Source organism: Marmota marmota, unplaced genomic scaffold, assembly GCF_001458135.2.
Source record: "Marmota marmota marmota unplaced genomic scaffold, marMar, whole genome shotgun sequence".
NCBI classification, from domain to species: domain Eukaryota; kingdom Metazoa; phylum Chordata; class Mammalia; order Rodentia; family Sciuridae; genus Marmota; species Marmota marmota.
In genome coordinates this window covers 41,950,517-41,975,232 of record NW_025999900.1, presented here as the reverse complement: position 1 = coordinate 41,975,232, position 24,716 = coordinate 41,950,517, and the positions used below count along the sequence as shown (strand labels likewise).

Below are 24,716 nucleotides of genomic sequence, written 5' to 3'. Positions count from 1 at the left end.
TCTTTGTTGGTATGTGGTGCTGAGAATCGAACCCGGGCCGCACGCATGCCAGGCGAGCATGCTACCGCTTGAGCCACATCCCCAGCCCCAGGATGGCCATTATTAAAAAAAAAAAAAAAAAAAAGATCCTGCCTCAAACTCTTTTGGAAATATACTCAGAAGTGGAATTGACAGATTGTATAGTAATTCTACTTTTAGTTTTTTGAGGAGCCTTTATAATATTTTCTATATTGGTTGTACTATTTTATATTCCTACCAAGAATGTATAAGGGTTCTAATTTCTCTACATCCTCACCACACACTTGCTATTTTCTGTTTTTTTTTTTTTTTTTTTAATAATGGCCATCCTGGGGCTGGGGATGTGGCTCAAGCGGTAGCATGCTCGCCTGGCATGCGTGCGGCCCGGGTTCGATTCTCAGCACCACATACCAACAAAGATGTTGTGTCTGCTGAAAACTAAAAAAAGTAAATATTAAAAAATAATAATAATAATTAAAAAAAATAATGGCCATCCTAATGAGTGTGAGGTTGTATCTCATTAAGATTTTGATTGGCATTTCTCCCTATGAGGAGTTGCTGAGCATCTTTTCATATGCTTGCTGGCCATTTCTAAATTTCCAGAGGATTTCTATCCAGGTCTTTTGACCATTTTAAAAACTAGGGTCATTTTTTTTAGTTGAAGTTTCTTATAAATTCTGGAAATTAACCCTCAAGTATTTATAATTCATAAACATTTTCTCCAATTCCATAGGTTGCCATTCCTTCTAGGCTCATTGTTTCCTTTGATGGCAGAAGTGTTTAAACCTAATGGAGATTCATTTGCCTGTTTTTGCTTTGCTTTTGATATCATACCCAATAAATCTAATGTCCCAAAGTTTCCCATGTTTTTTTTCTTAGTTTTATGCTTTTAGGTCTTACATTTAGCTCTTTAATCCATTATTAGTTCACTTTTGCATATGGTAAAAGGTAAAAATCAAATTCACTCTTTTACATGTGGATATCCAGTTTTCTCAACACCATTTGTTGAAAAGACTGTCCTTTATGTTTTGTGTTGACTTGTCACCCTCATCAAAAATTATTTGGCCAGCCAGGCATGTTGGCACAAGCCTGTAATCCAAGCAATTTGGGAGCTGAATAAGAGGATCAGGAGTTCAAAGCCAGCCTCAACAATATAGTGAGGCCCTAAGCAACAAGTTTCAGCAAGATCCCACCTCAAAATGAAAATAAAAAAGGTTGGGGATGTAGCTTAGTGGTAAAGCAACCCTGGGTTAGATCCCCGGTAACACTCCCCTCCACCCCCAAATCATTTGGCCATATATACAAGAGTTTATTTCTGAGCTCTCTATTCTTCTTCTACTTCTTCTTTTAATAATGGGAATTGAATCTAGGGGCACTTAACTGCTTAGCCAGCCCTTTTTTATATTTTATTTAGAAATAGGGTCTCACTAAGTTGCTTAGGTCCTCGCTAAATTGCTGAGGCTGGCTTTTCACTTGAGATTCTCCTGCCTGAGCTCCTGAGCCACTGGGATTACAGGCATGCACCTCTGTGCCCAGCCTGTCTTACTTTTACTATATATTTGTCTTTATGCTATTTACCACAGTCTTGATCACTGTTCCCTTGTGTTATGTTTTGCAATCAGGAATTGTGTGTGTGTGTTCAAGTGGCCCTTACAGAGTAGCCCAATGTTCTTAGGTAAGCTTAAGAGCATTAGGTTATATAATTAGGTCTTGGCATTCACCTCACTTCATCTCAGCTTGCAGGCATTGTATCATCCCATATTATCACAAGAAGGAAGGTAAGTACATTACAAAATATTTTGAGGGAGAAAGAGCAAGCATCAACACATTTAAAAAAAATATTTATTTTTTAGTTGTAGTTGGACATAATACCTTATTTTACTTATTTATTTATTTATATGTGGTGCTCAGGATTGAATCCAGGGCCTCACATGGGCCAGGGAGTGCTCTACTGCTGAGCCACAATCCAAGCCCAAGCATCAACACATTTATATACCTTTTGTTACAATATATTGTTATATGTATCATTGTTAACCTCTTACTGTGCCTAATTTATAAAACTTTATACTAGGAAAATCGGATTAGGAAAAAACAGAATAAACAATATGAAATTTGGTACTACTGTGGTTTCAAGCATCCACTGGTGGTCTTAGAATACATCTTCATGGATAAGGGGGGACTGTTATACAAATCTTTCACCTCCTTGGTCAGATTTATTCCTGAGTGTTTTATCCTTCTTGATGCTGTAGGACATGGGATTGTTTTTTACTTTCTTTTTCAGATTGGTCATTGTTATTGAATGGAAATGCAACTGATAATGGAATGCTGATTTTGTATCCTGAAACTTTGCTGAAATTGTTTATTAGTTGTCTTAATCTGTTTTCTGTTGCTATAATTGAATATCACATACCAGATAACTTATAGAGAAATTTATTTTTTATTGTTCTGGAGCCTGAGAAGTTCAATGTTGAAGGATCACATCTGGTGATGGCTTTCTTGCTGTTGGGGGCTCTGCAGAGTCCTCAGGTGGCACTGGGTATCTTAAGGAGAGATAAGCCCAAACTTTAACAGACTCACTCTTAAAATAACCCATTAACCCATCAATTCATGAATAGGTTAACCAATTCATGAGGGTGGAGCCTTCATCAGCTAATCATCTCTTAAAGGTCTCACTTCTTAATACCTGACAATGGAGATCGAATTTCTTTTTTATTAAACATTTATTTTTAGTTGTAGATGGACGCAGTATATTTATTTATTTATTTTTATGTGGTGCTGAGGATCGAACCCAGTGCCTCAACCATGTGAGGCAAGCGCTCTACCCCTAAACCACATCCCAAGCCCTGGAGATCAAATTTCAACATGAGTTTTGGTAAGGACATTCAAATAATAGCAAGGTAATTGTTGTTTTGTTTTGTGTGGATTCTTTACACGTAAGATCACATCACTTGTGAATAGAGATAATTTTAACTTTCTTCATTTGGATACCTTTGCTTTTTTTGCTTTTGGACTTTTAACACACGCTTTATCAGTTGGTGTAGGCTAAATTATGCTACAGTAATAAAAACAAACAGCTGAGGATACTGGTGCATGCCTGTAATCTCAGTAGCTTGAGAGCCTGAGACAAGAGGATCTCAAGTTCAAAGCCAGCCTCAGCAATTTAGTGAGACCCTTAGCAACTTAGGGAGACCCTGTTTCTAAATAAAATATAAAAAAGGGCTGGGGTTGTGGCTTAGTGGTAGAGTGCTCAGCTAGCATGCACTAGGCACTGGGTTTGATCCTCTGCACCACATGAATGTAAAATAAAGATGTTGTGTCCACCTAAAACTAAAAAATAAATATTAAAAAAAAAAAGGGCTGGGGATGTGGCTCAGTGGTTAGGTGCCCCTGGGTTCAATTCCTGTTTTTTTTGTTTTTTTATAAAACAAATTCGTATTTATTATTCATCCTGATATTCCAATCCTGGGCCAGCTGGGATGTTCTGTAGGCCCCAAGCCAAGCAAGGTTCCATCTCCATGCTTTCATGATTGCCAACACAGGGCAAAGGGAGCACAATAATCACACACTGACTTTAAAGCTTCTGCCTAGAAATGACATATCATCTTAATCAAGGCAAGTCACATTGCCACACCTAGCTTCAAAGATGGTGCAGAAGAGCATTTCCAACCTGGGTCCACACAAAAGCCAGAAATAATTGGTGGGCAGCACAATTGAATGCCACACTCTCTTCTAGATACCAAATGTTAAACTCACTCTCCCGTCCACAGGTAAAGTATATGCAACCTCTTCTGCTACAGAGACAATCTCAAAGTCCTATCCAGTCAAGGCAATACTCAAAGGTTATGTACAGCAGTCCCTACAACAAGGGGGTATATATAACAGTGTCTGTATCAGGAGGTGTGGCTTTTCTTGATCTAGAGACCTGTGCACCAAAAGAACAATGATCAGCATTCACATGCCAAATATACAATAATTGGATAGAAACAAGACAAGCACACTCCCAGAATTGATATCATTCAGGAGGCGCTTAGCCACTGAGCCCCATCCTTAGCCCTTTGTTTTGAGACAGGGTACTACTAAGTTGCTTAGGGCCTCACTATGTTTCTGAGGCTGGCTTTGAATTCACCATCTTCCTAAGCCACTGGGATTACAGGCATGCACTACCACTCCTGGCTCAAAGTGCAAAGTGCAAAGAGAAATAGACAAAATACACTAATATTAGGAAATCCTCATGTATTTTTCTCAGTTTGAGACAGATCAAAGTGTCAAAAATGAAAAGGATAGAGAAGGCCTAAGCAATTGGGTAGATTTTATGGATATTAAAACATTTATCTTGATAAGACTTTTTCAAGTGTATGTGGAACTTCCACAAAATTGCCCACAAGCAAAACCCCAATATTGTTCATATTGCATGTTCAAACAGCATATTAAAAAATTTTTTTTGCATGTCTTTTTCTTCTTTTCTTCCTGAGGCAAATATTCCATACAACATGACACCCATTCTATATATACTTCAATGTGTTTTGACAAATCAATATATTCAAGTAACCATCATAACAAACACCATTTCCAGGACTCCCCAAAATTCCCTTGTGCCTATACCTGGCCATCCTCATCTTGACCTTAGGCAATCAATAATTTACTTTCTATAGTTTTAGATTTATTTTTTCCCTAGAATTTAAACAGAACCATACAGTGTATATTCTTTCATACCTGGCTTCTCTTGTTCAACTTGTTTTGAGACTAATCTATGTTGTTGAATCAGTAGTTGATTCCTTTCATTGCTGAATAGTATTCCACTGTATGAACATACCACATATGTTTATTCATTTACCTACTGATGGATATTTAGGTTGTTTTAAGTTTTTGCTTTTTGAATTAATGAACATAGGTGTATAAGCCTTTTTGTAAACACATTTTCATCTCTCTTGGGGTAAATACCTTTGTCAGCATGACTTGAGTACCCATTTCCCTACATCCTTGTTGTATTATTTTAGAATATCTTTTTATCAGCCACTTGTTATTTTAGGGAGAGGAGTGTCTTGCATGGAAAATTATAATTTAATATATTCAAACTTATTTATGGTGTTCTGCTTCTTTATTTTAAAATTTTTTTTTAGTTGTAGTTGGACACAATACCTTTATTTTATTTTATTTATTTATTTTTATGTGGTGCTGAGGACTGAACCCAGCACCTTGCACGTGCTAGGCGAGCACTCTACCACTGAGCCACAACACCAACCCTCTGGTGTTGTGCTTCTTATTGAAGAATTCCACCTAAAAGTTAGGAACACATTTTTCTTTATTCTAACACTTCTTAGTTCAAAACAAAATTTAGGTCTTTGATCTACTTTAAAGCATATTCTCATGAATCATGTGAAATAAGAATTTAATTTTTTTCTTCTCCAAATATAATCACGTTGCCATTGTAATAATGCAATAATCACTAATATTTGGTGGGATTTTTTTTTATTTGTCTTTTTTGGAACTGGGGTTGAACCCAGGCTTTGCGAATGCAAGGCAGACGTTTTGCCATGAGCTACATCCCAGCCCAATAATCACTAATATTTATTGAACAACACTTCCTTGGGCCAGGTATTACTCAATTTAATCTTACCTTATCAGGTTTGTTTTGAGGATTAAATAAAACATTTTAAAGAAGAAATAAGGAAAGTATCAAATGGTTATGTGGTTTACCCAACTCATACAGACTATAACTGGTGGAATCAGGATTCTAACCCTAATAGATGACTTCACATTATTTGGCATTCTAACATAATTTCCTTGTCCTACAGATTTGAAATAGCAACTTACTAATATAACAAATTCCCATAAATACATAGGCTTATTTATGGACCTTCCACTGTGCTTTAATGATCTATTTATCTATTCTTACATTACCTTGTAGTCATTTTAAAATATCTATACTGATCATATTACCTGTCTGCTTAATTTCTTTTTTCCCTCAGTACTAGTGATTGAATCTGGGAGTGCTGTACAACTAAGCTACATTTGTAGCCCTTTTTATTTTGATTTTGAGACAGGGTTTTTGCTAAGTTGCTAAGGCTGGCCTCAAACTTGTGATCCTCCTACACCAAGTTGTTGGATTACAGGCATGCACTCCCTGTGCCTGGCTTTACTGCTTAACAATTTAAGAACACCTTATTGACCTTAGGATAAGTCCAAACCCTTTGGTGATAAATAAGGCCCCCTCCTTTTTACCTCCCACTTCATGGGTCTCAGATGTGGGTATATCCCCTATTGCCCCATGATTTCCTATGTTCTAGTCATAAAGTTTTTCCAGCAATTATCTGTACAAGTCAATCACGTTCATGTCTCCATATTCATACTACTTCCTGTGCTTCATCTTCTTTGTCTTGTTTACTGTGTAAGCACTCATTCATTTTTAAGTTTAACTCAAACATTACCACATCTAGCCTTTCCTCCCTTCCTATTAAAACCAAATAAAAAGAAATCCTTCCTTCCTCCTTCATGTGCCCACAACTTGCCTAATACTTGTACCCTAGCACTATTTTACTGTATTTATTCATTTGCATGTTTTTCTCTTCAACCATGTTTAGTGTTGTGAGGGCAGGACCAAATCTTATTAAGTACTGAGTATAAACTTTAAAAACTTTGAGTAAATCTAATCATGTGAATAATGACTGGAACATATGATTTATTTAAAAAATGCAACAAATTTTTAAAGGCAACAAAATATCATTTTCAAAAAGCATCAAGAAGTGAGTATATTTAATCATATTTAGCTCATAACAGAGCAAATAATTCATGCTACAGGAATTATTCTATATTCTATAGCATGTTTACTGAACTGGCAACTGAGAAAGTTGGTCGAAGGAAGATAGAGGACTTTGTCTTGTAAGAATCAGAACCGAGGGGCTCCATAATCATCTGGCATACGCTCGATGTTGTATCTGTTCAGGGTAGAAAATCAACACTGGTAAGAAAGGTGGGTAGATCCCATCTAAAAACTCATCCTTTACTCATTATAACACTTATCCCCACCATGAATTTCTTCTGTCAGTGGGAATATTTTAGAGGGATCCCATAATGAGTGACTGACGTCAAAACACTGACTATATTATTATCTTTTTCTTCAAATTCACAAAGTTAGCAAGTAAGGGAGCCAATGTCTGAATCCAGGGAAGCCCAAGTTCTTAGCCCATATTCTCACCACACTGTGATCCCCAAGCTGCTGAAAAGCTGGTCATTTATAGTTTGACCCAGAAACTTACAAGAACACTAAAGAATGTTTTTTGGTTTTTTTTAAAATAAGCTATTAGTTTCCCAAATGAGGTGCTAATCAAAGTATCTTTAAAAAAAAATCTTAAAAAAAACATATCTTTCAAAAAGGTATTTCTGGCCAAAAAAGATTAGCTTGATTTAAAATAATGCTTTGTATTTAAAGCAATGTATCTATTCTTATTTAACAATTTGAGTGTCTGCTTCATTCCTAAATCCTATCTTTATTTTCTGTCCTTGCTCTTGATACTTTGTCTCATTTCTTCAATACAATCATGTAAATATTTGATATAGTAACTTCTTTGAAATCCTTTTATAACCTTATAACTTGACCTCATTTAGGGAAAACCAAACCCCGGGTTGCTGCATTTATTGTTTAAAAATTGATATGGAGGGGCTGAGGTTGTAGCTCAGTGGCAGTACACTCGCCTCGATTGTGGAAGGCACTGGGTTTGATCCGCAGCACCACATTAAAAAAAAATAAATAAAAAATAAAAGTATTGTGTCCATGTCTCACTAGGTTGCTCTTGAGTTCTCCCAAGAGCAAGACTGGTCTCAAACTTGGGATCCTCCTGCTTCAGTTTCCGAAATTGCTAGGATTATAGGAGTGAGCCATCACACCCAGCCTGAACTCTTTTTAAATTAACATCAACTATATTCTTCTAGTTACTTTCCCAAGAGAAATTTCTTACCTGTGGTTAGAAATGTACATGATAGGAACTCCAGGGATCTTCCGGATTCTTCGTTTAAGGTCACGGTCAACTGTGGCCACGATGTAACACTTGTGCTGAAAGAGATATCCATTGATGTTCATACAGAGCTCACTAAGTGTATTTAATGACTATTGGAAAATTTCACAACTATTGACTAATCTTAAGAATCATTCATTTTTCACAGTAACTAGAAAAAGGAAGGCTATAACAATTTGTTGAGTAGTTACTGTGCTCTAGGAGCTCATATTTATAAATACATAATAAATTGCTTAGGCTGAATATGATTCTAAGAATCTTGAGGGGAAGAAGGTAAAAAACTGTTTATAAGCCACAAGCTGTTTTCTGTCTCATAAATGTAAGAGACTTTTCTACCTTAGGGCACAGCTCTCTCCTTTCCCTGATCTCAGGGCTTAGATGTGCTTTAAAGCCTCTCAATGTGGAGGTAGGCTACTCCTTGGGCTGGGAGCCCAGAACAGGATATCCAGGACCCATAGTTTGAGCTTAGCATCTCTGAAAGCTGCAACATTTTGTGTTGTACCTTAGTTTTGTCATATCCAAATTTCCATTGAGTTTTACAAAAAGTTGCAGTGTGGTGCCTGCTGGGCTGTGGGAAATTATGGGCAATGCTGGCCCCACCTATGAGAAAGTGGCTAAAAAGACACAGAACAATCACCAGATGAAAATGATTATCCTCAGCAAGGGAGAAGAGTTTTTTTTTTTTTTTTTTTTTTTTTTAAGCAGAACTGAGGAACATAGAGCTTGGTGCATAATAGGCAAGCTCTCTTACTGAGCTATACCCCTATCCCAAGAGAGGCTCTTATAAGAGTTACCTGTAGTAGAAGTTCGTGTGGCACTTGACAAGGAGGTCAGAATAGAACAATTCAAAACCTACTTATTCCAGGATAAGTGTGAGACAGATTTTGATGTAAATGAGAAACACTTTTGGGTTAGGCATGCTGGAAAAGGACAAAATTCCTGCATGAGGAGGAAATGGAACCTTATTTTAGAATCATAGGGAGGTGGAATCTGATATATGATTATATCTACATAAACCCAAACCATTTTAGAGATTTGAGGGATAAAGAATCAGTGGATTCAAAGACAGAAAAAGAAGAAATCAAACTATCTGCTGACAATATGATCCTTTATCTAGAAGATTCAAAAATCTCTCCCAGAAGAATTTTAGAGCTTATAAATGAGTTTAGCAAAGTAGTAGAATACAAGATCAACAACCATAAGCCAATAGCTTTTCTATGATTCAGTCAAGAAAGAAATTAGGGAAATCATCCCATTCATAATAACTCAAAAACAAAACAAAACAAAAAAACAAAAAACCCCAACCGACCAGCCAACAAAACAAACAAAAAAATTCGGGAATTAATCTAACCAAGGAGGTTAAAAAGCCCTATAATGTAAATTACAGAACACTCAAAAAGGAAATTGAAGAAAACTTAGAAGAGGGAAAGCTATCCTATGTTCTTGGATAGGCAAAATTAATATAGTCAAGAGCTGGGGTTGTGGCTCAGTGGTAGAGTGCTTGCCTGGCATGCGAGAGGCACTGGGTTTGATCCTCAACACCACATAAAATAAAATAAAGATGTTGGGTCCACCAAAAACTGAAAAATAAATATTAAAAAAAATTCTCCCTCTAAAAAAAAAAAAATTCATTTGGAAGAATAAGAGATCCAGAATAGACAAAGCAATACTAATCTAGAAAAGCAAAGCAGAAGGCATCATAATACCTGATCTGAAATAAGGTGGGATGCTGTCAAATTAAAAAGCTTCCGCACAGCAAAGGAAACAATTAAGAGATTGAAGAGAGAGCCTGCAGAATGGGAGAAAATCTTTGCCAACTACTCCTCCAAGAGGGTACTAATATCCAGAATATACAATAAAACTCAAAAAACTCAACACCAAAAAGCAACGAACCAAACAACAACAACAAAAACACCCAAATAACTCAGCCAATAAATGCAAAAGAACTACTCAGAAACTATTCAAAAGAAGGAACACAAATGGCTGACAAACATACGGTGTTCAACATCTAGTAATCAGGGAAATGCAAATCAAAATTACACCAAGATTTCATCTCACTCTAGTCAGAATGGCAATGATCAAGAATACAACAATAATAAATGCTGGTGAGGTTGTGGAGAAGAAGGTACACTTGTACACTATTGATGGGACTGCAGACTAATACAACCACTCTGGGAAGCACTATGGAGATTCCTCAAAAAATAAGGGATGGAACCACCATATGACCCAGCTATATCCCAGTTCTTGGTATTTTCCCAAAAGATCTAAAATTGGCATACTACAATGATATATCCACAACAATGTTTATAGCAGCATAATTCGCAATAGCTAAATTATGGAATTAACCCAGATGCCTGTCAATAGATAAATGGATTAAGAAGATGTGATGTGTATGTATACATATGCATACACACACACACACACACACACACACACACTGGAGTTCTATTCAGCCATAAAAATCAAGTTGTGGCTTTTGAAAATGAAGTAGATGGATGGAAATAGAGAATATCATGCTAAGTGAAATTAGCCAAACTCAATGGTGGAATGTTTTCTCTCACATATGGAAGGTGAAGTACAATAAAGGAAAGGAGGAGGGAAGAGGAGGCTAACATAAAGAACCAATTAACTGGGCTGGGGTTCTGACTCAGTGGCAGAGCACCTGCCTGGCCCATGAGAGGCATTGGGTTTGATCCACAGCACCAAATAAAAATAAATAAATAAAATAAAGGTATTGTGTCCATCTATAACTACAAAAAAACAAAAAAAGTGACTTAAAAAAAACCAATCAATTATAATTTAATAGAGAGTGAAAGGAAGTTTAGTAGAGTAGAAGAAGGAGAATGGAAAAGGGGAGGGAGGACGGAAGGAAAAAGCAGGAGGGAAAAGGAGGGGTATCATGAAATGAAATCAAATTCCATGCATGTATGAGTCTTGTCAGGATGAACCCAACTACTATGTATAACTACAAAGCTCCAATTAAAAAGAAACAAACAAACAGAAAAAAATAGAATATAACCAGTGTAACCCAAATCACATCCCCAGGCAGTGCAGGTGCTGAGATTTGAAACCATGCTTCATCCCCAACCTGTGCTCTTCCCATTATGGTTAGAATATAAATTTTCAATCCACTTTCTCAAGTAAATGAGGAAGTTTATGCTTCTTGTGAATGGATGTTATATAATTTTTAAAATAATTTATATTTCTAGATACTTTACTGACCATGAACATTCAGGAGATAATAGTTTACCTTTTTTGTTTTAAAGTAGAAGTAAACATTTAAAAACTTATGATACCTGAGTTACTCTTTGTACTAAGCAGTCATCTGCATAGGTTCCTTTGTGCGTGCATGGTAATCGTTCAAACCGGGGATCCTTTGCAATCCTGCAGGGTTATAAAAGTGGATTAAAGAAAACACTCAAGCAACTGGATAATCTCCTGTGCCTCAATTAGTGAAGTGAAAGCAACATGACCTCTGCAGATTTTCAGGCACCTTCTCCTCCTGAAGCTTATCTTTTAACTAGAAACACACCTTTCAGAGCTGGGAGTCAAAGCTTGCTGACTGATAACTGGTGGTATGCCTGCAGTCAATTAATCATCGCAGAAGTCTGAATTATATTTCCATTTTAAAGAAGAAGCAGGTTCAGAGAAGTTAATTTGCTTAAACCTACATAGTTGGGAAAAGCCAGGATTCAAAACCAAATTAATTTGACAGTTCATTTGTTTTATACAAATGTACTGGAAGACAGGCACAAAGATGGGAATTACAGTGTGGTTTATAACAGTAAAAAAAGAAGGCACTCTAAATATCCAGCAACAAGGTAAAGTTAAGATATTTGGGTACCCCTGTCCTATTTAAAAAAAAAAAAAAAAGAGGGAGGTAGAGCTATCTGTATGAATGTGGAAGGACCTATACTAAACTGTACAGTAAACATAGGAGGCCAACGAACAATATATAAGCAAAAATGCATATATAAAAGTATGAATGAACACATGATTAAATTAAGAAAATAAAAATTCCCTTCTCAGGTATTCTTTCTCTAGACTCACATTGCATAGAAAAGGGTCTGAAAAAATATGTAAACTAAGATTTTTTAATTATCACTCTGAGGATAGGAAAATGGTCAAAGTGTGAATGTGGAGAAGGACTCTTTAATTATCTGTATATTTATTCTGTTTGCATTAAAATGTATTATTTTCATATAAATCTGAAAAAGGAAAAATCCTGAGTCGGTGATTCCTAGGGCTCTGTTCTTTCTGTTACACAACGATGATGAGTCACTGAAATGGATAAAAATACAAGGTAGCACACAGGTACCAAGCGCAACAAAAATACTCCATATTGCAGTAGTTCAGTGCTAGATCAATGTGGGCTGGATAATTTAGAAAAAGACATGGAGATGAATAAAATGAAGATGAAAGAATATACCAAGCAAAGTGAGGGTAGGCATATTCCAAACAGGGCACCATCCAACAATAAAATGTTTGCTGCTGATCAGGAAAGAGTGAGCACATCTGGCAGAGAAGTGTTTATGGAGAGGAGGGTAAAATAAGGCTAATCTCTAATGCCAGGCTGAGGAGTGTGAGCTTCATGACAAAGGTGGTGGGAGTTAGTATAAGATTTCTGAGGCAAGGGCTAAATAAAGTGGTGTATACCTGTAATCCCAGTAGCTCAGGAGGCTGAGACAGGAGGATTCCAAGTTCAAGGTTATCCTCAATAATTTAGTGAGGCCCTAAGCGACTCAGCAAGACCCTATCTCAAAATAAAAAAGGGCTGGGGATGTGGCTCAGTGGTTAAGCACCCCTGGGTACCAATCCCTGGTACCAAAAATGATTTTTTTTTTTTTTGTGGGGTAGGGCACTGGGATTGAACTCAGGGGCACTTGACCACTGAGTCACATCCCCAGCCCTATTTTTTATTTTATTTAGAAGCAGGGTCTCACTGAGTTGCTTAGCACCTTGCTTTTGCTGAGGATGGCTTTGAACTTGTGATCCTCCTGTCTTAGCCTCCTGAGCAGCTGGGATTACAGGCATGCGGCACCACACCTGGCCCAAAAGAGATTTCTGAGGGAAGATTGATATGAACCAAGTTCTATCATGGGAAGAATTAGCATGCTGGGTAAGGAGGATACACTAGAAGGAAGACAGGCTGGTAGCTGAGAAAAGATGTAGGCAACAGTCTTGTGACTTGGCTCTTTGGCTACACCTTTCACTTTTGGAATTATCTCTTCTTCTTAACTGGCTCTTTTCTGGGGACAGACCAACATGCTCTACCTAATAATTTTGCTTATGGTATCTTTTGTTATAAAGAACTAACACCCCATTTGTTTCTCTACATAAACAAACTTGTGCCCATATTTCCCTCCCTCTCCCACAGTTCATTTATTTTTTTAAATTTTCTTTAGTTGTTGATGGACCTTTATTTTATTTGCTCATTTATATGTGGTGTTGAGAATTGAACCCAGTTCCTCATACATGTAAGGCAAGCATTCTACTGCTGAACTACAACTCCAGCCTCCCGCTATTTATTTATATTATTTAAAAATAATTACCTCTTTTCCCCTTTTAATTTGAATTATTTCAGATATGCAAAAATGGATGAAGATTAAATTTTCATTAAAGAGCCAGGTGCAGTGGTGTAATCTCAGCGAGTTGGGAGGCTGAGGCCCTAAGCAATTTAGCAAGAACCTGTCTCAAAATAAAAAATAAGAAGGGCTGGGGATGTAGTTCAGTGGTAAAGCACCCCTGAGTTCAATCCCCAGTCCCTCCCTACCCCACTACAAATAATTATTATGCTGAATTTCATTCTATATTTATCATCCCCACACACTTTACTACAGATTAAGATTTCATATGTACATACCTATATAGAGTGTAATATTGGCTTGCATGTTTTTAAACTTTAGATAAATGTATGCTCTTGGTTGGTTGTTTTATAATGCTTTTGAGATTTATCCATATTGACAATTATAACTCTAGTTCACCCATTTTCACTCCTATATAGTATTTTATTCATGAACATTCCATAATTTGTCCATTCTCTCCTTAAAGGACCTTTGGCTACCTATAATTTTTTGCTATTACATAAGAAAATTCCAAAACTTGACTCTACAATTGTTGTGTGAGTTTCTTTATGGCAGTGCCTTTCTGTATTACCAGAAGCCACAGTATGAATGCAGTTTACTAGCACTCACTTTGCACTTTTATACACAAGCTTATAAAAGTGGAAAGAGTATTCAAATTCAACTCTTACCTCATGCAAGGCATGCTAACATTCTATTACATTAAAAACAATATTAGTTGTGACTCATTAAACTGATTTCACAACATACAGACTATGATCTCTAGGTTGAAAGACAGTGTTGGAACAGCATGGACAACCTTGATTTTACCAGATATTGCCAGATTGCTCTCCAAAGTCATGTCACATTGACAGCCATAGTAGTTGAGTATGAGAATTCCCATTGTTATACAAACTCAACTATTTTGGGCATTGTCAAGCAGATTTAATTTGTTTTTGCCAACCTGATGAGTATGAAATGGCATCTCACTGTGAATTTAAGGATTATTTGTCTTTTTCTTAGATATATATAGAAGTTCTTCATACAGTTTGAAAATAAGCCATTTGTTCATTACATGTGTTATTAATATCTTCTCAATGTCTCTGGCTTGTCTTAATTTTGCTTATGGTATCTTTTGTTATAAAGAAGCATTCAATTTCCATATAGTCAAATTGATTAATTTTGTTATAGTTTGGACTTCTTGAGAAAGTCCTACCCACCCTCAGCTCATTAAGATATTCTTTATATTTTCTACTAAAAGTTTAGATATTTCCTCTACCTGGAATTGATTTTTATGTGAGATAAAGATCCAATTTTTCTTTCTTCCTACAGATGTAATCAGTATTTTAGTAATTTATTACTTTCCTACTGACCTAAACAATACTATCTAAGATGTTCCATTTGTTCTTTTGCCTTTAAAAAATCATCTTTTTTTATATCAATGAAATATAATAGAAATCTCTAGTTATAGAGATATGCTTGCATAAGTTTTAACAGACTTATATATCCATGGAACTTCTTCCACCACTGAGAAATAGAACATTTTCTTCTCCACAAAAAGCTGCCTCATGCCTCTTTGCAGTTAATCCCCGCTCCTACTCTTGGCTCCAGGAAACCACTACTCTGTATTCTATTCTAGTTTTGCCTTTTCTAGAATTCCTATAAATGAAATAAAATTTCTAGACAGGAATGTTTTATTTCTTGACTATAATAGAAGTCCTATTGTTATATACGTATGCCAAACTCACCAAATTATACAATTTAAATTAGTGAATTTTATCGTATAGAAATTATATCTCCATAAAGGTGACAAAAATAATACACTGGTCTATTGAACATGTTTTTTAGCCATGGCATGATTTTGTGACATCATTCATAAGTCACTTAGAAAACACTCATTAGTTGAGGTATGTTGCTTTTTCCAACTATTGGCACTTTTCATTATATGTTATGAAAAAACATCACACCCGTTATCTCCACTGGTCTCAATAAGAACAATAAGAAGGTCTTTAATATTGAGGATGTGATAAGCTCACCATAAGCTTGAATTTTATCACTGGTGACTGATATGGTAAGTTGCTTTCCTTGAAGTGATGTGTTCACCACTGTTATTTTTTATTTTTATTTTTGGTACCAGGGATTGAACTCAGGGGCACTTGACCCCTAAGCCACATGCCCACCTCTTTTTTGTATTTTATTTAGGGACAGGATCTCACTGAGTTGTTTAGCAACTGGCTTTTGCTAGGATGGCTGTGAACTCGTGATCCTTCTGCCTCAGCCTCCCAGGCCACTGGGATTACAGGTGTGTGCCACCATGCCTGACACCACTGTTAATTTTTGAGAAAATGTTTGCCAAATAACAAAGTCTAAATAACCAGTGTTTATCAGTTGTTCCTTCACAGAAACAATGACATTCCATGAAAAACCAGCTGGTTCAGCTCCCAACTCAAACACACACACAACACTTTTCATTGAGATAACTTTTGTCCATTGGTAAGTAGCAGAGGTGCTCTGTGTATGTATCACATTTCATCACAAAGAACACTGATGTGTATTTGAAGGTCAAGATATAATGAAGTTAAATTTTACTGCTTCATTAAGGAATCTGCCTCACTGGAGATTGAACCTAGGATGTTCTACCACTTAGCTACATTCCCAGCCATTTCCTTTTTATTTTTAATACAGAGTCTTGCTAAGTTGCCAAGGCTGGCTTTAAATCTGTGATCTTCCTGTCTCAGATTTCCCAGCCACTGGGATTATAGGTGTGTGCCACTATAGCTAGTTTCAAGGACATTCTTAAGCAACTCTGGCTTTTTTTAAAAAAAACTGCCAGTGAAGAGCAGTGAGGAATACAACGGCTACTAGCCTTGTAGGAGCCCATTATTTTGATTCATACTAAGGCATAAGCAATGTCATCAGTGCAAATGTCAACACAGTGACAAAAGCAATGGCTCTATTATTATAAAATGAGTTTTGTGAATAAAAGGTTTTGTGCCAAAGTCTCTGGGACTCAGAAGTCCACGGACACATGTTGAGAATGCCTACTCTAAATTCAAAGTTCTAAATTCAATTTTCTAGAGTAAACTCAAAACTTTAAATGTGTACATTTTAAGTGTGAGATACTGAAACAGATGTCTTTAAAACAAACTAATAAATAACTTCTAATGGAAAAATTGAGAGGAAATTAAAAGGAGTCACAAGATCAATATGACTAAGTAGCTTTGTTCAAAGAGGTTGAGCTTAAAATCTTTTAAACTTTATTTAATTTTTAAAATCATAAAAGTTTTGTTTAATTTTTATTTTGTCTAATTGGTCAATCACTCTTTGGAAGGCAAAGAGATGAAGAAGGGTCAAAAGAATCTTCATTATACCAAGGACTGGTGTTGTGGCTCAGTGGTAAAGCACTTGCCTAGCACATGTGAGGCACTGGGTTCAATCCTTAGCACCACATAAGAATAAATGAATAAAATAAAGGCATTGTGTCCATCTACAACTAAATATATTAAAAAAAAAATAAAAGAATCTTCAGTATACCAATCTAAAATAAAACTAGACTAGATCCTTCTTACCTTAAAGCCACTCGATATTTTTGCCCCAATTTCTCAATTTCAGCCATTACACAATCAGTTATACAAGGGATACCTGCCAGGAAAAAATACAAAAAAGTTAACAACAGAACTTGTGGATAAGTTATGTGAATTATGTCCTGGTCAGTCTTTAATAGATCCAAGAAACTTCTGGAATAACAGCTAAGATCTAGAGAAGACTGTCATGTATAACTAAAAATAACAAATTAAAAATCCCTATTTATAAAGCAACTAGGGAATTGTCACAAAGACATGCCATAGACTTTAATAAGCACCTGTCATAAATGCTGGGGAAAAAATTAAGCCGAATCCTGTTATTATTTTTCTGTAATTTGTAGATGGAAAAAATGTTTAAATTTAAGCCATGAAATTAAACAAAAAACACAAATTTAATCACACAAATAAAAGAAAACTTGACAACTACCAAAAGCCACAGCAGACTAAAAAATAAGGTGGGAAAAATATTTTTACACATTTGTCAAAAGGGCTAATTTTCTTAATGTATTCCTATAAATGAAATATCTCAGCTATTATAATAATAGTTTGTAATTGTTACTATTTGCCAGACACTGTGCTAAGTACTTTATAAGAACTGTCTCACTCTAGTGTTCATAATAACACCTACCAGGTAGCATTGTTGTCATAATTATCATCATTCCTATTTTATAGATAAGGATCTTCAGATGAAAAAAAGTAACTAGATAGATAATGGTGAAGTCAAGATTTGGATAGTCTATTCTGGGATCTTTTTTTTTTTTTTCCTTCCTCCTTGCAGTTCTGAGAATCAAATCCAGGGCCTCATGTAGACTAGGTAAGTGCTCTACCATTGGGCTATACCCAACCTTTACACTAGGGATCTTAACTGCCAAGCTATATTTCAGTTCATAGACTAGGACATAGAAATGGTCAATAAGCATAAAGATGCTCAATCTTACTCCTAATTAAAGAGATATAAATCAAAACAAACACTTTCTACTTAGTAGAGTGGTGATATATGCTATAACATGAACAACCCTTGAAAACATATGTCAAATGAAAGAGGACCAAATATTATGACTCTATTTTCAAGAAATGTCCAGAATAAGCAAATCTGTAAAGACAGAACATTGGTAGTTGCCTAGGGATGGGGAGAATGAGGAAGGTTGTGGAGTGATGGTTAACAGGCACAGGGATTTTCTCCAGGTCATGAAAATGTTCTAAAATTGTTGTGATTAATGATGCATAACTCTTGTGACTACAATAAAGGAAACTGAACCGTACACTTTAAATTGTGAACAGTATGTGAATTATCCTAATAAAGCTGTTTTAGAAAAATTTTTAAGTTGTTGATGGACCTTTATTTATTTATATGTGGTGCTGAGAATCAAACCCAGTGCCTCACACACGCTAGGCAAGCATTCTACTACTGAGCTGTTTTTTTGAAAAGAACAAAAATAAGATCTATTTTCATTTTTAATAAAAATAACTTCCATCTTTCACAGGTTGTATGTAGGCTTGCAATATTCCTGCCTCAGCTTCCCAAATAACTAGGATTATAGGCATGCAATTACAGCACCCAGCTACATGCTTATCTATAATCATCCCTTTCCATTAAGTCTTGAACTCCGCAAAGTCATCTATGAGGGCTGAAATCAATTTCTTCTAACCTCCTGTTAATGTTGATATTTTAACTTCTTCCCATAAATTATGCATGTTCTTTTTAAAAAATATTTTAGTTGTTGATGGACCTTTATCTTGTTTATTTATATGTGGTGCTGAGAATCAAACCCAGTGGCTCACACATGCTAGGCAAGTGCTCTACCACTGAGCTATAACCCCAGCCCATGAATGTTCTTAAAGGCACCTCATTCAATCTGGAAAGGTCCAGATCTATCAGACAAAAAGATAATGGCAGTTAGGACTTTACTAAAAGTATTTCTTAATAATAAACTTGAAAGTCAAAACTACTTCTTGAGGGCTGTGGCTGTGGCTCAGTGGTAGAGTGCTTGCCTTGCACATGTGAGGCACTGGGTTCAATCGTCAGCACAACATAAAAAAGTAAGTAAACAAAATATTGTAACCATGTATAATTAAAAAAATATTCAAAAAACTACTCCTTGATTCATGGACTTCAGAAGGATATTCTCCTAGTGGACAAAAACAAGATTAATCTCTATCAGAGCTCTTGGGTCACCAGATACATACATACATATATATATTGGGTCACCAGATACATACATACATATATATATATATATATTTCTTTTTTTTTTTTTAAGAGATCTGAGAACTGCTGATGGAAAGCTGGAGAGCAAACTATCATCATTGTTGGGAAGGCTTAAAACATTCAGTAAACCATATTATAAACAAATGTGTTGTTATCCAGGTTTTGTTGTTTTATTTTTTTATTGCTGTATCTTTTTAAAAAAATTTGTTCTAATTAGTTACACATGATAGTAGAATGCATTTTGACACATTGAACATAAATGGATCACAACTTCTCATTCCTCAGGCTGTACATGTTTTGTTCTATTTATAGAGCACAGGCAGAGTAGATTAGTATAATTCCTTAGAGCCCTAGGATTTTTGGAATGGTAAATGAGCATTGGCATCAACTTAAAGTTACCAACTACATAAGCCCCTAATAACAGAGTCAATCTGACCTTTGAAGACACGCATTGACTTCTTGATAGCTATTTAAATCCTAGGTTGTATATTCTTCCAGGATAAGGCTATCATGTCAACAGTGAAAATCTGTTGTGTAGTGTAGCCACCTTCACTAATAGTCTTAGATGGTCCTTTAGATCACTTGCAGTAGCATCTACATCAGCACTTGAGGCTTCATCTCACACTTTATTTTAATAAGATGGCTTCTTTCCTTAAGCCTCATCCAACCTCTGCTAGCTTCAAACGTTTTTCCTGCAGTGTCCTAATCTCTCTCAGACTTCAGAGAATTGAAGAGAGTAAGGGCCTTGCTCTGGATTAGGTTTTAGCTCAAGGGAATGTTGTGGCTGGTTTGATTTTCTTTCTCCATATCAGCAGAAAGATTGTTTTGTTTTCTTACTAATTATGTGTTCACTGGAATAGCACTTTGACACTTTTTAATTTCTTTAAAAGGTTTTTCCTTTGTATTTACAATTCTGGCTACCTTTTGGCACAAGAGGTCTAGCTTTCAGCCTGTCTCAGCTTTTTACACACCTTCACTAAGTTTAACAGCATCTAGCTTTTGATTTAAAGGGAGAGGTACATGATTCCTCCTTTCACTTGAATACCTAGAAGCCACTATAGGGTTTTTAAGTATTCTAATTTCAATAATGTTATATCTCAGGGAATAGGAAGGCCTGAGGACAGGGAGAGAGGTGGTAGATTGGTAGTTGGGATAAATCAGAACACATACAACATTTATGGATTGAGTGTGCCTTCTTATATGGGGACAGTTCATGGTGTTCCCATTTACAGCAATATCATCAAAGTCACTGATCACCGATTAATAAAACAAATAATAAGGAAAATATATGAAATATCATGAGTTACCAAGAGGACACATATTATAGGAAAAATGGTGCTCAAACACTTGCTCTATGCAGGGCTGTTATAAATCATCAACTTGTAAAAAATGCAATGTCTGTGAAGTGTAATTTTTTTTGGGGGGTGGGAGTTCAAAGGATTGAATTCAGGGGCACTCAACCATTGAGCCACATCCCCAGCCCTATTTTGTGTTTTATTTAGAAACAGGCTCTCACTGAGTTGCTTAGTACGTTGCTTTTTGCTGAGGCTGTCTTTGAATTTGTGATCCTCCTGTCTCAGTTTCCCGAGCCACTGGGATTACAGGCGTGTGCCACCACACCAGTTGTGAAGTGTAATTTTAAAAATCACAATAACACAAGGTGTGTCTATAGTATCCTTTACAAATTAAAAGAGGAGACTGGTGTTGTGGCTCAGTGTTAGAGCACTTGCCTAGCTTGTGTGAGGCACTGGGTTCTATCCTCAGCACCACATAAAAATAAAGGTATTGTGTCCATCTACAATTAAAAATATATTTAAAAAAAGATTAAAGGAGGTATAAACTTTCCCTTTTTATTCCAGTAATTTATTCTTTATGACAAAGTACAAGCCTAATTTTCATTTGTATTTTTTATCAGGTGACTGGAAAATACACAAATTTAAACTTATCAGATCTTACTATTAGGAAGTTATGGCCTACATTTTTTTGCCTGTTCATGGTAGTGTTGGAAAATTGTGTGAAGGAAGATAACCCAAGTATACAAGGGAACTTTATTAATGGTAAATTGCACATCTAGGTGTAAATATATTACCTCAGGTCGTTTTAGTACAAATAAATAACATCTGAATAAACTTAGAAATCAACCATCATCCAACTTCTGATTCTATGATTGTAAATGACAAAATGTCTGCAGATTTTCTACACTCCTTAATATAAAAGAATGTATGTACTGAAAAATTATAATACACTTTAATATACCTAGAATTTTAAAATCCCAAATTCTAAAACATAAAATTCCCTTTCTATGTTCAGAATTGATATCCATAATGATGGCCAAAGCACTGTTTTCTGAATTGTGAAAGTTCAATTACTTCCAGTCATGTATGCTTAACATTTCATTAAAAATGGTCATTTCTATGATAACCATTGCAAATTAAATGGGAATTCATTCATCGCAAATCCTATCTCCTTCTTTTCATGTTTTTGGATAAATATGATTATTCTGAACAAATGTCAAAGAAATGTAAAAGTATGTTACTCACACTTGGCATACAGACAGTCCATCATTGACTGCACTAAGTCCAGTTTGGCTTTAATGGAAAAATTGATAAAGTTGGTATCAACCAGGATATGATAAGGTGGGCCCAATTGTGTATTATATTGGAAGAATAAGCAGGAAGGGTGTTGGGGGCTGAAATAAAAAGAAAAATAAGAACACAAAGTTAAGTCTACATTGATATTTTGGTATGAACAAAAAATGAAAATGAAGTCTTTGCTGAGGATAGTTCACTATAGATTAAGTTCCTTTTCTCTTATTCATTGGGAATAAGTTCTAAACAGGAAAGCAAGGAAGAAAGTAAAAAGCTTATTTCTTTTTAAAATTCTATCTGTTTTTTTAACTTTATTTTTGTCCAGTGTTAGGATTATGTAATACAGCAGGGCCTTTTTCTCATCTACAAGTCCCAAATGTTTAAATACTAGTCCATGGACCAGGTTGAGAAAACAAAGAAAATGCAGTAAGGCTTTTGTAAAGTTAAATATATTTATTAAAAGAAATGACCTTATTCTGAAAATACTATTTATTCATTAGTATTTATTTATTTTTTAAAACAATCTTTATTTCATGAAATGCTGGTGTGTTAAACAATGGTAATTATGTCTTCTAAAAGATTCTTGGCAAACAAAAAACCTAATACTCTCAGATTATATTCCCAGGATTTTAGGGAAATCTTACAGCTCCATGAAATCCCAAAACCTTCAAACCACTGGCATCAGTGTATGCTCAGCAATACCACTGTTATTTGCATAATGTGTCAGACTTACTAACAAATGATTGAGTAAATCAGCTTATGGAAAGCCTGGATTTCTAAGAGGTTTTGGATTGTCCCTTTCAGGTTTAAAAGAAAACTTAAAAGTTTTTGATTACTCACACTTCTCTTTCCTTCAGTGCACTGGGATCTTTCTTTTGTTTCTTTTTTGGTTTTAATCTATCCTTTTCTTTACTGGGGGAAAAAAAAAGTTAATACAGGAGAGATGAAAAGTATTACAGTAGTTAGCTCATTAAAAAGTTCCATTATTTTTTTCCTACAGAGCAAATCCTATTTTGTTATATTTTTATGTTAATATCAGCCTACACTTTCTGAGCAAATAACTGTAGTGGAAAGTAGTCTGGAACTATCAAAATTATTCAGTAAAACCAATAATCCAAAAAACTGTTAATGGGTAAATGTTGGTTAAACTATAGTGTCTTTCTTAGCAAGAAGTTCTCATATCAAGGACCAAAATCCCTCCTAAGAAGTGAGCAAAGAAGTTGTTGATATTTATCTTCTGATGACTCAAATGTTTTAATAGTAGATAGGGAATGGCGTTTTCCCAAATGCTTCTTATAAAGGGTTAGACAGCTGGGCATGGTGGTATATTCCTGTAATCCCAGTTACTTGGAAGGCTGAGGCAGAGAATTGCAAAGTTCAATGCCAGCCTCAGCAATTTAGCAAGTTCCTGTCTCAAAATAAAGGGATGTAGCTCAATGGTAAAGCATCCAGTATGGAAAAAAAAAAAAAAAAAAAGAAAGGGAGATGGTGCTAAATCACAAGACATATACAAAATTTAACTGTAAGTAGAAATTATCAGTGGGGCCTCATTCCTATAAAGGACATAATTAATCCACACCAATGGCTTGCCTTTTTTTTTTTTTTTTGGTGTTAGAGATCAAAGTGAAGGCGCCTCATGCATGCTAAGCAAGTGCTCTATCACTAAGTTACATCTTCAGTCCCTAATAAATCCACATCAAAGGCTTGGAAGACTAACTCTGGAGGCTCTCATGACCATTCTGTTTTTGTGAAATTTAAAAACAATGAAGACCAGTCCTTATTTAATAACCTATCCAGTCTTGACAGAAGCAGAACAACTATTTAGGTCCTCTTTATAATAGAGAATTTCTCTCTATTCTTTTCTTCCACAGTGATCTGGATTCATATAAGATTTATAACATGGAATCATTTGGGAGTTTTCTCATTCTCTTTCAAAAAAGTTTAAGTGTCAAGTGCTGAACACATGGTCTTTGACTTCACCATCTTTCAAGGACAACAAACATCTTTTTCTGGGGAATGTAGCAATGTAATGGTAAGAACATAAAGGTGTCTACATCACACAATTGTTATGATGTTTAAATGTGACAAAGCACATAACAAGAGCGGAACAAAGTGAACACTTAAGAAATGTTTATTTCCCATGGCCTTTCCCAGCAAAGTCGCTCAGCAGCGCGGTGACTATTACACATCTGACTATTATCTCCTGCGACACAAATCTAAGACACAATATTATAAGAGAAAACAAAACAACAAAAATATTTGCTACTTATCCCCTCGTGACTTCTCTATCTCTGGGCAGTGTTAAGAACCCAAAAGATTCTGGACACTCACAGCCTCTCATCTCTGAGACTAAGCATTCGCTTCATGGTCGCATACTTTCTTGTTTTCTTTTGCTTTCCCTTGAAACAGAAATTTTAGAGTTAAAAGCGTACATTGTATCTTTTTAAAGTACTTTTTCTCTTGTCCATTCTCTTCTTCCTTCAAACACCCAACCCCTCTCCTCACTCCTTAAAGCACAACAAGCTCGGTTCAGAGCCGTTTAAGAACTAAGTTCCGAATGCAAATAAACAAGGGAAGTGTAAGGAAAAAGAAATGGGGTCAAGCTCTGAGTCCTTCCTATTCCCCCCATATAAGGCTCCGACAGACCCTCTTCTCACCATGTTCAAGCCGCACACCCGTTCTTCCGGATACACCAATTACACGACACTTTTACGACATCTATATACTGCTTCCGGCGAAGGATA

General features: G+C 35.7%; 1 protein-coding gene across 2 annotated transcripts; it reads right to left on the bottom strand.

Moving 5' to 3' along the window:
- Positions 1-2,432: 2,432 nt before the first annotated feature.
- Fcf1 (FCF1 rRNA-processing protein) lies at positions 2,433-24,701 on the bottom strand. 2 transcript variants are annotated; one of them, XM_048798998.1, is made up of 8 exons: positions 24,630-24,701; positions 24,304-24,371; positions 22,813-22,884; positions 21,925-22,073; positions 17,161-17,233; positions 11,327-11,414; positions 7,974-8,068; positions 2,433-2,558 (listed from the first exon to the last, which is right to left on the bottom strand). In XM_048798998.1, exons 1-8 carry the CDS (start codon positions 24,630-24,632, stop codon positions 2,480-2,482), a joined length of 627 nt encoding a protein of 208 aa, XP_048654955.1. In that variant the 5' UTR covers positions 24,633-24,701; the 3' UTR covers positions 2,433-2,479. The 2 variants fall into 2 exon arrangements, with proteins under 2 accessions (XP_048654955.1, XP_015349477.2); XM_015493991.2 differs by lacking the exons at positions 2,433-2,558; positions 24,630-24,701 and adding an exon at positions 6,672-6,953.
- Between the last annotated feature and the right edge of the window lie 15 nt (positions 24,702-24,716).

Excerpts from the sequence above, each read along its gene's own strand:
- Fcf1 (XM_048798998.1), bottom strand. Across the intron at positions 22,885-24,303 it reads AGTCTCAGAGATGAGAGGCT|TAAAGAAAAGGATAGATTAA; the intron begins GTGAGTGTCCAG and ends TTTTTCCCCCAG. Across the intron at positions 17,234-21,924 it reads GGACTGTCTGTATGCCAAGT|GTATCCCTTGTATAACTGAT; the intron begins GTGAGTAACATA and ends TTTTCCTGGCAG.